This window comes from Myotis nattereri, assembly GCF_964212035.1.
Source record: "Myotis nattereri genome assembly, chromosome: 2".
Lineage (NCBI taxonomy): Eukaryota > Metazoa > Chordata > Mammalia > Chiroptera > Vespertilionidae > Myotis > Myotis nattereri.
In genome coordinates, this window is record NC_138076.1 from 175,323,853 (window position 1) to 175,341,039 (window position 17,187).

The 17,187-nt window shown below is 39.7% G+C and overlaps 1 protein-coding gene across 1 annotated transcript in view; it reads left to right on the top strand.

Annotated features, from left to right (window-relative positions):
- CPNE8 (copine 8) overlaps nt 1-17,187 on the top strand; it is a 193,277-nt gene that overhangs the window by 160,637 nt on the left and 15,453 nt on the right. The window contains exons 16-17 of the mRNA XM_081083691.1: nt 357-484; nt 14,753-14,855. Coding sequence (XP_080939817.1) covers nt 357-484; nt 14,753-14,855 — 231 coding nt within the window. The remainder of the gene's footprint in view (nt 1-356; nt 485-14,752; nt 14,856-17,187) is intronic.

The following is a 17,187-nucleotide window of genomic DNA, read 5'->3' on the forward strand; positions in this document are numbered from 1 at the left end:
TCAGCTTCTCAAGATTACTTAAAATCTTCTCCTTCCATTGCTTTTAACATGTTAAGCGCCCTATCAGTCACCGGTGACTGACACTCTGCTTTCCGTCCAGAAGACAAAACAGGCTGGGCGCTTAACATGTTAAATGTATCTACTTTTAACTGTTGTGCACATTATGTTATCATATCACAATCTAAAAAAGGCATTGTACTCTATTATTGACCACTTAATTTTTGCAATTATAAATATATAAATTAATATTCTTCCAAAAATTCTTTATGGGTATCAGTGTGTACTATTCTCTTTTTTCAATTGACCTTTATTGACCCTTAATTTTTTACTGTTTTTTTTACTGTGACGTTCTACAGAATGGGAACCCTCAAAACCCCTATTGTGATGGCATTGAGGGCGTCATGGAGGCTTATTATAGGAGTCTGAAGTCTGTGCAGCTGTATGGGCCAACCAACTTTGCTCCTGTCATTAACCACGTAGCAAGGTAAGTTGGAAGTACACAGGTATTTATTCTATTGTACTGAATCACAGTGAAATCATTACATTATTGTTAGAATGCCCTCGCAGATGAAAGGTTTTTTTCCTCCAAGAAATTGAGGTAAATTTTGACATAGAGTGGAAAGTCTCCAATGAGTTATCATGATACTTTCTTTGCTAAAACTTTTACATCAAAATCTCGAGTGAAGAAACATACACTGAGTTATGTTAGGACCTGCATTTGTTCAACCAAAGAAAATTTCTTGTCTTTGAAAAGGCCTTCATGGGAGCAATAACAAGATTAATCATGATCTCATCTGTGTAAATTATTCATATCTACTATCGCACTCTATAGTAGATAGAAGTAATAAGAAACTGAATTCCATGAAGACGACTTCCTTTCAGTGATATATAGGGCACATTATTTTCACTCTTCTGAAATTAATATACTTGTTAATATTCTAAATTCCCAGAGCTCTACCTGTATATAATACATAATATTGAGATCAGGATATAATTGGTATGATTCCAAATACATGTTCTGAAAAAAAAATTTTAATGTAAAAATCTATATACATTTCTTTATCGTTTTTTCATTAGTGCATAAAATAAATTAGATATCACTTTTGAAATACTTACAAGTTTGGCTTGGCCCAGTGCAAATCTTATGAAACCTTGCCAATTTTCAGATTGTCAAACAAGTATGGCTTTTGTATTCTTTCTAATATGTAGTCAACATTTGAATAAATGAATGCTTTCGGATCCGTTTATCAGTGTGCAAGAGCAACGTGAATCTTCAGTTCCTGTTTGAAGGTTCTGCTACTTTACCATGTTCCTTTTGCACATCATGAGCAACTTAAGTGTGTTCTACTTTTCATTATCTGGGACATAGAGAATATGCTAAAATAACCCCGTACCCAGGGCTGACCCCAGGGGCCTCTACTATGGAGCTCCATTTCAGTTTGGCAATGATACATCGATGACGATTCTCTAAGTGTGACCCTTTAACTCAGGTTTTCTGAACATTTTTATCCACCACCTGTACTAAGTTGTAAATTTTACATCACAACATACAACATAAAAAAGATTATGGAATAATACTTACCTTATATTTGCTTTTTATTTCCATGGTGTCTTTTTTGTTCTTAATACTTTTTTATGATGCAGATCTTGACCCACAAAACTGATTTCAAAATCCACTAATGGGTCATTACCTTTAATTTGAAAAACACAGCTTAGCTTATTGTATTAGCTTGTATAAGCAGTGTTATCTGTACACTATTTTCCTACTGTTTTTTTATGCCTGTCAAGTAAAGCAGAATCAAAATAATATTAACGCAAGATCAGTTATAGTTGACTCTCTCTTCCTGTCACAGACGACCATCCAGATCACTGTTTTATATACAAAGATAAGAGAAAAATGATTGGACTTAATTTTGTCTGAGCTCATGCTAGTTATAGATGTCCCCATCGGTGCTTACCAATTAATTTTACTTTTTTTGTTTTTGTCCTGGTATATCTCTACTACAAAAGTTAAGCTTTCAGATGTAAAGTTTCTAGGTGCATTTCGATGTGCCATTTATTTATTTTTTTTTTGCCATGTATTTTATTTTATTTATTTATTTTTTATTTTATTTTTAATCTTTAGTTTCTTTATTGGTTAAGGTATTACAAATGTGTCCTCATACCCCCATTAACACCCCCCCCCCCCCCGTCATGCTCTCATCCCCCTGTTGTCCGTGTCCATTGGTTTGGCTTATATGCATGCATACAAGTCCTTTGGTTGATCTCTTTCCCTTACCCCCACCCTCCCCTACTTTCCCTCCGGAGATTGACAGTCTGATCGCTATTTCTCCGCCTCTGGATCTGTCCCTTTTTATCAGTCTATGTTGTTCTCTATATTCCACAAGTGAGTGAGATCCTGTGGTATTTATCTTTCTCTGACTGGCTTATTTCACTTAGCATAATGCTCTCCAGTTCCATCCATGCTGTTGCAAATGGCAAGAATTCCTTCTTTTTTACCTCAGCGTAGTATTCCATTGTGTAGATGTACCACAGTTTTTTAATCCACCCATCTGATGGGCTTCACCCTGCTCTATTACCATTTTTTATGTTTGGTCCAGCACTTTTAACATTCTCAAACATAGGTGTAATTGCCAGCTAGCGGTTTCAGCCTCTTTAAAAATAATCCGTTATTTCCCTGGCTCATGGAGATCAGTTGGTTGGGCTTCATCCCATGCCCAGAAAGGTTGCTGGTTCAATTCCTGGTCAGGGCAGGTGCCCAGGTGGCAGGTTCTATCCCTGGTTGGGGGCATGCAGGAAGCAGCAGACTGATATTTGTTTGTTGTTCTTTTTCTCTCTCTCTAAAAATCAAAACAAACACTTTTTAAAGAAAGAAAAAAGTCTGTGATCTAATAGTTCAGTATTATTATTTTTTAATGAGAAAAAAAAGAGACACAAAGATAAGGCTTTTGGGGAATGATCTCTTCCAATACAATTAGAAGTCTCATGTATTGCTAGCTTGTTATGACTCTGAGTCAGTTTCTTATGTTTTTTCTTGCTCTCTCTATTCCTGAGAACTAGTTGTGAACTAAAAGAATATTCCACAAATCTGAGCCAACCATTTATGAGTCTACAAAAACAATCCCAGGAACTTACTTGACAAAGACTCCAAAGAAATGTGTTTGAATTCCAAAATCCTGACAAAGTGAACCTCTCCCTCAGATTTGTCATATAATATTAAAATATACATTGAAGATATTCTACACTTGAAAAAAGATAGCAGCTTTTTTCAATAATAAGAGGTTTTTCTAGCCGGTTTGACTCAGTGGATAGAGCGTGGCCCTGTGGACTGACGGGTCCCAGGTTCCATTTTGGTCAAGGGCACATGACGGGGTTGCGGGCTCAATCAGCCTCTGTTTTCTACTTTTCACATTTCTATAGCACTTAAATTATTTTTTCATAAACATAGAATACTTAGAGTACAAAGTATGATTTTGTTTAAAATTAAATTAACTTGTGAAATGCCACAATATGAGAATGTGTAGAACAAACACCATAAAAAACAATGCATACTTTAAAATAACTAACTTATGATGCTTATGGTAATAAATATAAAATTGGATTGAATAGTTCTTATGTTGAATTTAATTTAGCTTTAAAGCAGGATATCTAAGCAGAAGTGAGAACATGGTAATCTCGTATATCTTTCTATAGCATTAATTTTTCTCAAAGTTAAGAAATGTAATACAAGTCATATTTATTATAAAGTAAAATGCAAAATTGCAAAATTTCTATGAATTTTAAAATAAAATAACAAACTTTAGAGTAATTTCTAGTTTACTGTCTGCTTCAGGATCTAACCCTAACTCTCTTGGTAGTATCAAAATATTCTCCTGTTCTTTTTAGTATACTTTCTAATGATTAAAAAAACCCAAAATATAAGTGGATTAAACTCACCAATCTAAAGACAGAGTTAGTGAGTGGTTAAAAAAAAAGCAAGACCCAACTATATCCTCCTATATAATAAAAAGCTAATATGCAAATCAACCGAAAGTTGGAAGAACCGGTTGCTATGATGCGCACTGACCACCAGGGGGCAGGCGTTCAACTCAGGAGCTGCCCCCTGGTGGTCAGTACACTCCCACGAGGGAGTGCCACTCAGCCAGAAGCCGGGCTTATGGCTGGCGAGCCCAGCGGCAGTAGTGGGAGTCTCTCCTGCCTCAGCAGCAGTGCTAAGGATGTCAGACTGATGGCTTAGGCCAATCTCCCTAATCAGTGGTTTGCAAACTGCGGCTTGGGAGCCACATGCAGCTGTTTGGCCCCTTGAGTGTGGCTCTTCCACAAAATACCAACTTCTGCGCATGGGCTACGAAGTTTCAATCGCACTGTACATGCACGCCCACACGTGGTATTTTGTGGAAGAGCCACACTCAAGGGCCGAAGAGCCGCATGTGGCTCGCGAGCCGCAGTTTGCCGACCACTGCCCTAAGTCATCAGTTGGATGTGCCCTGAGGGCTCCTGGACTGCAAGATGGCACAGGCCGGGCTGAGGGACCCTCCCAAGTGCACGAATTTCATGCATCGGGTCTTTAGTTTTGTCTATAATAATCTAAACTTAGATTTAAGGACCTACATAAGCTGAAAATGAAAGGATGAAGAAAGATATCCTTTGCAAATGGTAACTAAAAGAGAGCAGGTAGGAGTGTCTATATTTATATCAGACAAAATAGACTTTAAGTTAATTACTTGCACAGGAGACAAAGAAGGTCATTACAAAATAAAAGCGTCAATTTATGTGGTAATACATATACACCCTTTTGTATATATACAAAATCAGCCTTAAAAAAAGGAGTACCTGCCATTTACAACAATATGGATCAATCTGAAGGACGGAAAGTATAAAGCTAGGTAAAATGAGCCAGATACAACAAGAAAAAAAAATAAACTTGCATGATCTCAATCATATGTGAGATTTTTAAAAGTTGAATACATAGAAACAGAGAGTAGAATGGTGGTTACCAAGAGTAGGGAGGTAGGGAAAATGGGGAGATATTGGTCAAAGGGTACAACTTTGGTTTATGTAGTATAAACATGTCTAGAAATCTAACATATTACATGATTACTATAGTTAATACTATATTGAGTACTAGAAATTTGCTAAGAGAGTAAATTTCAGGTACACTGATCACAAAAATATATGGGAACTATGTGAGGAGATAGCATGTTAATAAGCTTACTGTCATATTCATATCACTATACATATAAAAATGCTGTACACCTTAGATAAGTACAATTTTTATTAAAAAGAATACAAATTTTAAAAGGGTTAATTCACAGAGAGATATAATAATTACTAATATGTATGCCTGGGGTATCACAGCAGTTAAATATATAAGCAGAAATTGACATATCTAAAATGATAAATAGACAGCAATCTACACTAATAAAAGAGAAAAATGGTAATTGGCGTACGACGATACCCTTTTCATTGGCTAATCAGGGCTATATGCAAATTAACTGCCAACTAAGATTGGCAGTTAACTGCCAACAAGATGGCGGTTAATTTGCATATGTAGGCACAATGCAGGGAGGCGAAAGGGAAAGCAGGAAGAAGCCCCCTGCCACTGACAGTGATCGGAAACCCAGGGGGGAGCTAAGAGCTGGGGGGCAGGGCAAAGGCGGCCCCCCAGCCATGATCGGAGAATCAGGCGCCTTTGCCACCCTGGCCAGTGATAGCAGGAAGTAGGGGTGGAGCCAGCGATGGGAGCTGGGCACGGTCGAAGCTGGCAGTCCCAGGAGCTAGGGGTCCCTTGCCTGGGCCTAAAGCGGAGCCCACGATTGCGGGGCCGCTGCAGCTGCGGGTCCCCGCTGCCTGGGCCGGACGCCTAGGCCAGAGGCATTAGGCCTGGGCAGGGGCAGAGCCTGCAAACGCGGGCAGCTGGGGGTCCCCTGCCCAGGCCTGACACCTCTGCCGGAGGCCTCAGGCCTGGGCAAGGGGCCGATCCGGTGATTGGTGATCGGAGGGTGATGAGGGTCAACTCCTCTGGCCGAGGCATCAGGCCTGGGCGGGGGGTGGAGCCGGAGATTGGGGGGATATGATGGTCCCCTTGCTCAGGCCTGAAGCCTGGGTCAGAGGCGTCAGGCTTGGGCGGGGGGTGGAGCAAGTGATCAGAGGGAGATGGGGGTCCCCTGCCCAGGCATGATTCCTGGGCCAGAGGCCTCAGGCCTGGGCGGGGGCCAGAGCCAGTGATCGGGGGGAGATGGGGGTCCCCTGTCCAAGCCTGACACCTCTGGCGGAGGCGTCAGGCCTGGGCAAGGGGCCGATCAGGCGATCGGAGGGTGATGGGGGTCTACGCCTCTGGCCGAGGCATCAGGCCTGGGCTGGGGGCAGAACCAGTGATGGGGGGAAATGAGGGTCCCCTGCCCAGGCCTGACGCCTCTGTCAGAGGCGTCAGGCCTGGGCAAGGGGCCGATCCTGCAATTGGAGGGTGATGGGGGTCAATGCCTGAGGGCTCCCAGTATGTGAGAGGGGGCAGGCTGGGCTGAGGGACACTCCCCCCCCCCCCACATACACACCCAGTGCATGAATTTCGTGCACCGGGCCCTTAGTACAATAATATTAGACTTCACTGCCCCACTTTCAATGATGGATAGATCATCCAGACAGAAAATGATACGGAAACAGCTAACTTGAGCAAACACTCTAGACCAGTGGTTCTCAACCTTCCTAATGCCGCGACCCTTTAATACAGTTCCTCATGTTGTGGTGCCCCCCAATTTCATTGTTACAAATTGAACATAATTAAAGCATAGTGATTAATCACAAAAACAATATGTAATTATATATGTGTTTTCCGATGGTCTTAGGCGATCCCTGTGAAAGGGTCATTCGACCCCCAAAGGGGTCGCGACCCACAGGTTGAGAACCGCTGCTCTAGACCAAAATGGACTTAATAGAGATATCAGAATATTCTACACAACAGAAGCAGGATACACATTCTTTTCAAGCACACGGAATATTTTCTAGGATAGATCATATGCTGTCAAAAAATTTTTTTAACACATTTAAGAAGATTGAAATCATTCTAATCTATTGTTTTTTAGCACAATGGAAAAAAAACTATAAATCAATAACAAAACTACAAATCAATAACAAACCACAAGTCAATCAACCACAAATCAGGAATACTCACAAATAATTGGAATTATCATACCCTTGAATGAGCATTGGGTTAAAGAAGAAGTCAAAAGAAAAAGGAAATTAGAAAATATTTTTTGAAACTAATGAAAATGAAAATACAACTTACCAAAACTAATGGGATTCAGCAAACGCAGTATTAAGAGGGAAGTTTAAAGTGACAAGCACCACATTTTAGAAAAGAAAAAAAATCTTAACCTAAAATTTACCCCAAGGAACTAGAAAAAGAAGAACAAACTAAGCACAAGTTAGCAGAAAAAAAGAAATAATAATCATTAGGATAGAAATAAAAGAAATAGAGGATAGAAAAACAATAGAAAATGACAAAACTAAGCTGTTTTTTTTGTTTTTGTTTTTGGAAAGATAAATAAAATTGACAAACCCTTAGCTAGACTGAGAAAAAAAAAAAAGACTCAGGTAAAATCAGAAATGGAAGAAGAGACATTAAATTGAGGTCATAGAAATAAAAAATACCACAAGGTACTATTATGAACAATTAAATTCCAACAAATTGAACAATGTAAAAGAAATGGATAAATTCCTAGAAACATGCAACCTACCAAGAATAAATCAAGAAATGAAAAGCCTGTATAGACAAATAACAAGGAGATTGAATCAGCAATCAGAAACCTGCTAATAAAGTAAAGCTCAGAACCATATGGCTACATTTTTTAATTTTACTATATAAAGAAGTATTAATACCAATACTGCTTAAACTCTTTCAAAAGAATAGAAAAGGGAACACTTCCCAACTCATTTTATGAGGCCAGCATCACCCTCATACCAAAGACAGACAGAGAAAATATCCCTGATACCACAAATTGGTGGTCACCAGAGGGGAAGGGAAGTGAGGGGGAGAGCAAATTTGTAAAGGGGGTCAAAGATATGGTGATAGAAGGAAACTAATATTTGGGTAGTATACGGATATTGAATTACTGTGTTGTACACCTGAAATTGACATAATGTTGTTGAATAATATTATCTCAATAAATTTAATTTAAAAAGTTATTCCTGCTGAAGTATACTACAGAGCAATATTCCTGATAAACATGGATCGAAAAATCCTCAACATATTATTAGCAAACTAAATACAATAGCACATTAAAAGAATCATACACATAACCAAGGAGGATTCATATCTGGGATGCCATAGTTCTACATATTCAGATCAATAAATATGATACGCCACATTATCAAAATGAAGGACAAAATCCCTTGACCATATTAAGAGACAGAAAAAAGCATTTGACAAAATCCAACAACCTTTCACGGTAAAAAAAACAAATGAGGTACAGAAGGAACTTACCTTAACACAGTAAAGACCATCAATGAAAGTTCCATAATTAACATCATACTCAATGATTAAAAAAATGAAAGCTTTTCCTCTAAAATCTAGCACAAGGCAAGGATGCCCACTCTCTGCACTTTTATTCAGCATAGTATTGGAAGTCCTAGCCAAAGCAATTAGGCAAGAAAAAGAAAAGTCCTCTAGATTAGGGGTCCTCAAACTTTTTAAACAGGGGGCCAGTTCACTGTCCCTTGGACTGTTGGAGGGCCAGACTATAGTTTAAAAAAAAACTATGAACAAATTCCTATGCACATTACACATATCTTATTTTGAAGTAAAAAAACAAAACGGGAACAAATACAATATTTGTATTTGCATGTGGCCCGCGGGCTGTAGTTTGAGGACCCCTGCTCTAGATCATAGAAATAGAAGTAAAATGATCTCTGTTTACAGATAACATAGTCCTATATGTAGAAAGCCCTAAATATCCTTCCCCCAAAGAACAAAAAACCTACCTTGCCCTAACCAGTGTGGCTCAGTGGATAGAGCGCCGGCCTGCGGACTGAAGGGTCCTGGGTTCGATTCCAGTCAAGAGCATGTACCTTGGTTGCGGGCACATCCCCAGTCAGGGGTGTGCAGGAGGCAGCTGATCAATGTCTCTCTCTCATCGATGTTTCTCACTCTCTATCCCTGTCCCTTCCTCTCTGTAAAAAAAAATCAATAAAATATATGTTTTTTAAAAAAACCTACCTAAAGAACTAATAAATGAATTCAGTAAAGTTGCAGGATACATAAGCAATCTACAAGAATAATTTTTGTTTCTTTACACTAACAATAAGCTATAAGAAAAATGAATGCAATCGACATGACACCAAAAAAATAAATAAATAAAGTACTTAGAAATAAACTTAAGCAAGAAGGCAACATACTGTTACACTGAAACCTATAAAACATGGATGAACAGAGACACAAATAAATGGAAAAGCATCCAGTCTTCATGGGTCACGAGAATTAATTTTGTTAAAATATCCATACTACCCAAAGTTTTAATGCAATACCTATCAAAATCCCAATGGCATTTTTTTTTGCAGAAATAGAAGCAAAACAATAATTTATATGGAACCACAAAAGATCCCAAATAGCCAAGGCAATCTTGAGCAAAAACAAAGCTGGAGGTATGACACCACCTGATTTTAAAATAAACTACAAAACTAAAGCAATCAAAATAGCAAGGTACTGGCACAAAAATAGGCATATAGATGAGCAGAACAAAAAGGAACCCAGAAAAAAACCTGCACGTCAATGGCCAATTGGTCTTTGACAAGGGTGCCAAGAACATACAATGGGGAAAGGAAAATTTCTTCAATAAATGGTGTTGGGAAAACTAGATATCCACATAAAAAAGAACGAAATTGGATCCTTATCTTACACAGCTCACAGATATTAGCTTAAAATAGGTTAAAGACTTAAATGTAAGACCTGAAACTGTAAAACTTTCAAGAAAACATAGGGAAAAGCTTCTTGATTGGTCTTGGCAATTGGTCTTTCTTAGGTATGACACCAATATCACAAGCAACAAAAGCAAAAATAAATAGACAAGTGGGACTACATCAAACTAAAAAGCTTCTCAATAGCAAAAGAAAAAAAAAAGATGAAATGGCAGCCTCTGGTGTGTGATAAAATGTTTGTGAACTATATAGCTGATAAGGGGTTAAATTCTAAAACATAAAGAACTCCTACAACTTAATAGCTAAAGAAAAATAACCCAATTTTTAAAAAATGGGCAAAGGACCTGCACAGACATTTCTCCAAGAAGACATAGAAATGGCCAACAGGTATATGCAAAGATACTCAACATTACTTATCATCAGGAAAATGCAAATGAAAAAACACAGTGATCTGCTATCACTTCACACTTGTTAGGTTGGCTGTTATCCAAAGGTCAAAAGATAAGTGTTAGTGAGGATATGGAGGATGTAGGGAATGTAACCTGGTGCAGCTGCTATGAAGAACAATATCAAGATTCCAAAAAAAATAGTGCTATTGGCAACCTGCCTTCTGAGTATATATCCAAAGCAATCGACATCAGGATCTCAAAGAGATACATGCATCATTATTCACAACACCAAGATTTGGAAACACCCCATCAAAAAATAAATGAATAAGTAAAATGTGGTATCCTATATAATAAAAGTCTAATATGCTCAGTATCCAGTCGTCCAGTTGGCTGTTCGACCAACCAAAGCATAATATGCTAATGTTATGCTAAAGCCGCTTAACAGCTTGCTATGATGTGCACTGACCACCAGGGAGCATACCATCAACCAGTAGACCAGTTGCTATGACATGCGTTGACCACCAGGGGGCAGATGCTCTGACAGGTAGGTTGGCCTGCTGTTGTGGTCCGGCCGATTAGGACTGAGAGAGATGGGCTGGAAACAACCTGGAGCCCTCCCGCAGTCCCTCCTTGGCTGGCCAACCTCCTGCGTCCTTCCCCGGCCCCAATCGTGCACTGGTGGGGTCCCTCAGCCTGATCTGCAACTTCTTGTGATCCAGAACCCCTAGGGAGAGCTGGTTTCAGCCCAACAGCAGAACAACCAGTTGCTATGACGCACACTGACCACCAAGGGGCAGACACTCAACGCAGGAGCTGCCCCCGGTGGTCAGTGCACTCCCACAGTGGGGAGCACCACTCAGCCAGAAGCCAGGCTCATGGACATCCCCAGAAGGCTCCTGGACTGTGAGAGGGCACAGGCCAGGTTGAGGGACACCCCCTCCCCCCAGTGCACGAATTTTGTGCACCAGGCCTCTAGTCCTATATAATAAAAGGCTAATATGCAAATTTTCCCTTCGATCCGGAGTTCAGCTGGAGGTTCAACAAGGGACGGGGCTGGCTGGCCAACCGCCTGCAGCCCCTCCTCCCAGCCAGCCCGGCCCGATTGTCCCTGACGATCCCCACCCATGCATAAATTCGTGCACCGGGCCTCCGGTGTACATATAAGATATTCTACCTTTGAAATGAAAGAAATCCTACTGTTTGTGACAACATGGATGGGTCTGGAATGTATGTGAAATAAGATAGTCATAATATAAATACTGCATGATTCCTCTTAGATGAGTCCTCTAAAATAGTCAAATGAATAGAAATAGACATAGAATGGTGGTAACCAGGGGTTGGGAAAAAGGTTATGTGGAATAGATGTTCAATGGGAATAAAGGAGCATATATACAGGATGAGTAAATGCTGGAGCTCTACTGTATAGCACAGTACCTATCTATAATAATAAAAGCATAATATGCTAATTAAACCAGACATCCTTTCGGACGACCTTCTGGACGAAGCCGGGGCTGCGAGGGAAGCCCGGGTCCTGGGTGCCTGCTGGCACCTGGAGGAAGCCGGGGTCCCGGGTGCCAGAGGGAAGCCAGTGCCTGCAGCCGGGGGAAGGAAGCCCTACTCTTGCACAAATTTCATGCATCAGGCTTCTACTAGTTAATAATAAGATACTGTGCACTTAAAATTTTAAGAGGCTAGATTTTATTTTAAATGGTTTTAACACATACACACACAAAGGGACACAAACTTTCAGAGGTGAGGGATATATTTATTTACCTTGATTGTTTTGATGGTCACAAGTGTACATATATGTTCAAATTCATCAAATTATATACAGTACTTATTGCAATTTTCTGCATACCAATTATACCTCAAGCTGGGGGAGCTGTGGGGAGGAGGCATACTAACAACTGAGACTTTCTCCATGGTTAACCAGAAGCATTGAAAGAGAATAAAAAGTAAACACACACACAGAAAACAGACCATTAAACCACTTGAAGTGGTTTTTACAGGATTGCATAATACTCAACTTTTCATATTGTTTTTGAACCTGGTAGAAATTTGTTATTTTAAGAATATCACAGGGAAAGAAAAGTATAATAGCCTTACTGTTGTACTCATAGAAACTTTTCTCACTACTATTTATAGCCTTCCATCAATCACATGAAGTATAAAATCCTATGTTTCTGAAGCATAGTCAGTAAGAAATACTTTTTGAAGAATAATGGGTATGCCCTGGCCGGTTTGGCTCAGTGGATGGAGTGTTGGCCTGCGGATGAAGGGTCCTGGGTTTGATTTCCGGTCGGGGAACATGCCTGAGTTGCGGGCTCCTTCTCCTGTAGGGGGCATGCAGAAGGCAACCAGTCAATGATTCTCTCTCATCATTGATATTTCTATCTCTCTCTCCCTCTCCCTTCCTCTCTGAAATTAATAAAAATGTATTAAAAAATAAACTCCTGAGAGAGATTATCAACTTTTTTTATTAAGGAAAAAATTAAGGTAAAATAGAAGAGGCTCATATCTGCTTTGGAATGTTTTTCATTCATTGTGTTGCCATCAAATTAATACAAATATACAAATTTTTATTGTCCAAGATCAATGTTCAATATCATGGGAGTATTTTTGACCAGTTCAGCACTATCTTTACAGGGGGTGAACAGGCCACTCACTTACTGTCATCTCTTCATTAATCTGTAAAATTGTTTAATCAGTAGCATGAGCAACTATTAGTTTCTCTAGTCTATGGCAAAGTGGTAACTATTTTTTTTGTTTATATGGTAGTTAATTCTGCTCTCCAAGAAAGAAATTTTATCCTGAAATGTTATGCTACTGATCTGTCCCTGACCTGTTCAAACTTGCTTCCTTAGTATCCTTTAGGCTTGAAGGTATTTCATTGGTAATCCATGGAAGTTTTTTTGAACCTAGTCTTTCTATGACTCACTCAATGATTATTCCAGGAATCAACCAAAGTCTTCTTGTTTACTGTCTCCTAAACTTAGGCTTTTATATATGTGGATTGCATTCACTATGCCAAGTCACGTCTCCTTCCATCACCATTTATCCTCCCTTTACCCTCTTCTACTTCCTCCCACCTCACTTTCCCTCTGGTAATCACCATACTGTTGTCTATCCATGAGTTTTTTATTTTTTTGCTTATTCCCTTCACTGACAGCTGTCAATCTGTTCCCTGTAGCTATGAGTCTCTTTCTATTTTGTTAGTTCATTTTGTCCATTAGATTCCACATATGAGTGAAATCATATCGTACTAGTCTTTCTCTGACTGGTTTATATCACTTAGCAAAATATTCTCCAGGTCCATATATGCTGTCCCAAAATGTAAGATTTCCTTCTTTTAATAGCCTTATATGCCTAATTTTTGTCTTTTTGTCCCAGCTTTTATTAATTTAACATGTGTTAAGAACTTGAACTCTAGATGTTTCAAAAGCTTTTCTTCTGTTGCATTTTTTTTTTAATTCAGGTGAATTCACATAGTATAAAAGTAGCCATTTTAAAGTGTACAGTATAATGGCATCGAACACATTCTTGGTGTTGTGCAACCATCAACTCTGTCTACTTCCAAAACAAAAGGCATTTATGATTATTTCTCACTTACAGAACTGTACTATATATTGAGTACCATACATGTGGTTTCAATATCCTATATAATAAAAGGCTAATAGGCAAATTCAACAGGGGAACAACTGGTCGCTATGATGCGCACTGACCAACAGGGGCCAGACACTCAATGCAGGTGCTGCCCGCTGGTGATCAGTGCAGTCCCACAGGGGGAACGCCACTCAGCCAGAAGTCAGGCTCATGGCTGGCGAGCACAGCAGTGGTGGCAGGAGCCTCTCCTGCCTCAGCGGCAGTGCTAAGGATGTTCAACTGATGGCTTAGCCCCGCTCCCCATGGGTGGGCCTAAGCCATCAGTCAGACATCCCCCAAGGGGTCCCGGACTGCGAGAGGGTGTGGGCCAGGCTGAGGGGATCCCCCCTCCCCACGAGTGCACGAATTTCATGCACTGGGCCTCTAGTTAACAATATAAAGGTATATCTTAATTTTAAGACTAGTAAGATAAAGTTTAGATAAAGTAATTTACTGAAGATCATATATGTAATATGTTGCTTACCCACAATGTCTATTTCCAAAAGTTATATCCATTCCACTGTGCTAAACATACCTCATTCATCTTACCATTTGTTAGTGAATAAATTTCTAAGGCAGCCAGGAATTTCCAAGTGCCAGCATCCAGTAATGTTGCTATTATTCTAGTGTACTATTTCAGGGAAATATATATTTAAGAGTTTGCATGTTATAGGCTCCTAACATATATTTAAATACTCTCTTGAGATTAAAAGGTTTGTTGACTATTCCAATATGTATTTAGCAACCATCGCATAGAGAGGAACTGTTTTATTTTCTGTGGTGATTTTTACCTACTTCTTGCCTTTCAGATATGCTTCTTCTGTAAAGGATGGCTCCCAGTATTTTGTGCTCCTGATTGTGACAGATGGTGTTATCTCAGATATGGCTCAAACGAAGGAGTCTATAGTTAACGTAAGTAGGAGTCATTTAGTCTTGGGCTGGCTACCTAACAGCATGGTGCTACTCAGGTTGAGACTAGCGTCTAGTTGGCTTCACAGTGAAACAAAATGCCCGTGCCTTTGGGACCAATTGCATTTTAACTTTACCCAGACAACTCAGACCCATTTGTACCATTACTAGTAATCCATAAAGACTAAGCTACGAGTGTGGATAACATGAGTTGTAACAAAACTATTTCAAAAAAATTTTTTTTTAAATGTAATAGCACTACCTTCATGTGCATGAGGATGTTTATCTATATTAGTTTGATGTACATGTGCACAATTTTACAATTTTGCACAAACTATTTCTTAATATTCACATTTCAGTTATGGGAGAACTTTGCTAATTTCTATTTCTATAGAACTGGATGGGAACTGGACTTGATTCAAAACCATGTTTCTCATTATAATTCCTAATTGTGTTATAGTTAGCTAGAGGCCCGGTGCATGAAAATTCATGCACTGGAGGGGGGCTCTCTCAGCCCGGCCTGCCCCCTCTCACAGACTAGGAGCCTTCAGGAGGCGACCCAGCAATCGGGAAGGCGACTCCCCATCACACCTCTGCTGCTGCCACTGCCGGCAGCACAAGCCTCAGCCAGCCCTGGTTACCTGAGCCTCAGACAGCTTGGCAGCCGCCATCCAAGGCTTGCCTGAACCTTGGGCTGGCCCAGGGCGGCTAGGCAGCCAACATGAGTCTTGCCTGTGCCTTGGGCATCAGCTGGGCAGCCGCCATCAGAGGCTTTCCTGCACTTTGGGCCAGCCCTGGGCAGCTGGGGTGCTGAGGAGACTGGGGGACTCCAGAGGCAGGCATGCGTACCTGCCACCCCGGCAGGCCTGAAGGGACTGGATGCCACCATCTTGTGACTGTGGGCGCTGCCATCTTTGAGGGCAGAGCAGTCTATTAGCATATTCCCTTTTTATTAGATAGGAGGGTTTTTTATTGTCTTCATTATTAGTCTATAATCTATAAAGTTTACATTTACTAGATTATCTATGTATATAAAAGCCTAAGCGACCATTACGACAGGTTGACTGAACGACTGGTCAACTTGTTGCTATAACACACACTGACCACCAAGGGGCAGATGCTCAGCGCAGGAGCTGCCCCCTGGTGGTCAGTGCGCTCCCACAGCCAACCTCCCGCGCTGGCCAACCTCCAGCAGTCCCTCCCCCCGGCCAGTTGGCCTCGATTGGCCCCAATCAGGACTGGGAGAGATGGCCCTGATTGAGCCCAATTGTCAGCCAGGCTGAGTAACCCCACCCATGCACAAATTCATGCACCCCGCCTCTAGTAATTAATAAAATTATTTCTGATTTAATCCCCTTTCATATTCAGGTTTAGCAATGTTTGGCACACAGTAGACACTTAGTAAAAATGGGTTGCATGAATGTTTATCATATCTCATAATTATTAATAGCACGGAAAAAATACAATTAGGTATCTGTTGTGAGAAAATAGGTTCATATAGGGGCAAAAATCAAATACTTTATATACATGTGCTTAGAAAAACTAAATATGAAAAGGAAGAGGAGGAGTAAAAGTTCACATATTTATTTGTTTATTTTTAAATTTTGATTTTCCTAATATTCTGATCAGTGGCATTAGTGTGCACTTTAAAATATGGACTTACTAATTTAAATTTAAATTAACAGTCATGATGCACTGAGGAACAATTATTTTTAATTCAATAGCCTTCATAGATAAAGATGTGATTGCTATAGTATTGCATCTGTCTGTTGCTAGAGCTTACATTTTTACCATTAAAGTATTTAACGTGATGATGTCATTTAAGTGATACATATAATGAGAAAGCCTGCCATAATATATTCAGTATCCCTCACAATCTCATGGATATTTAATACATAATTTAATCATACTAAGAATAACTTTCTGTAAATGAAGTAGAATAGAATACTGCTGTTTCATAAATATGGTAACCCTTTCCCCTTTAGCAACTAAAAGATATTTTAGAAGAGAGAGAACATGAAAAAAGAGAGATCAAGGATACCCAATGTCATCTTATGTAGATTTTGGCTGATAGTAGCAAGTGATAGCTAAAGCTAAAGCTTTTATTTTTTTATATTATCCAAGGCTGGTCATTGCTGAGGACTGTCCCACTGAATCAGCATATGTACAGAGTTGGGAAAGCATAGACATGGAATTAAGTATATTATCTGGTAGTTATTTTAAATATCTTCAAAACTACTTTAATGAACATCTGTGAAAAATATAAACTAAAACAGGATATTAAATTTTTCTTAAATCTTAATTCTTTTCTTAAGAACTCAATTTCTTAATTGTG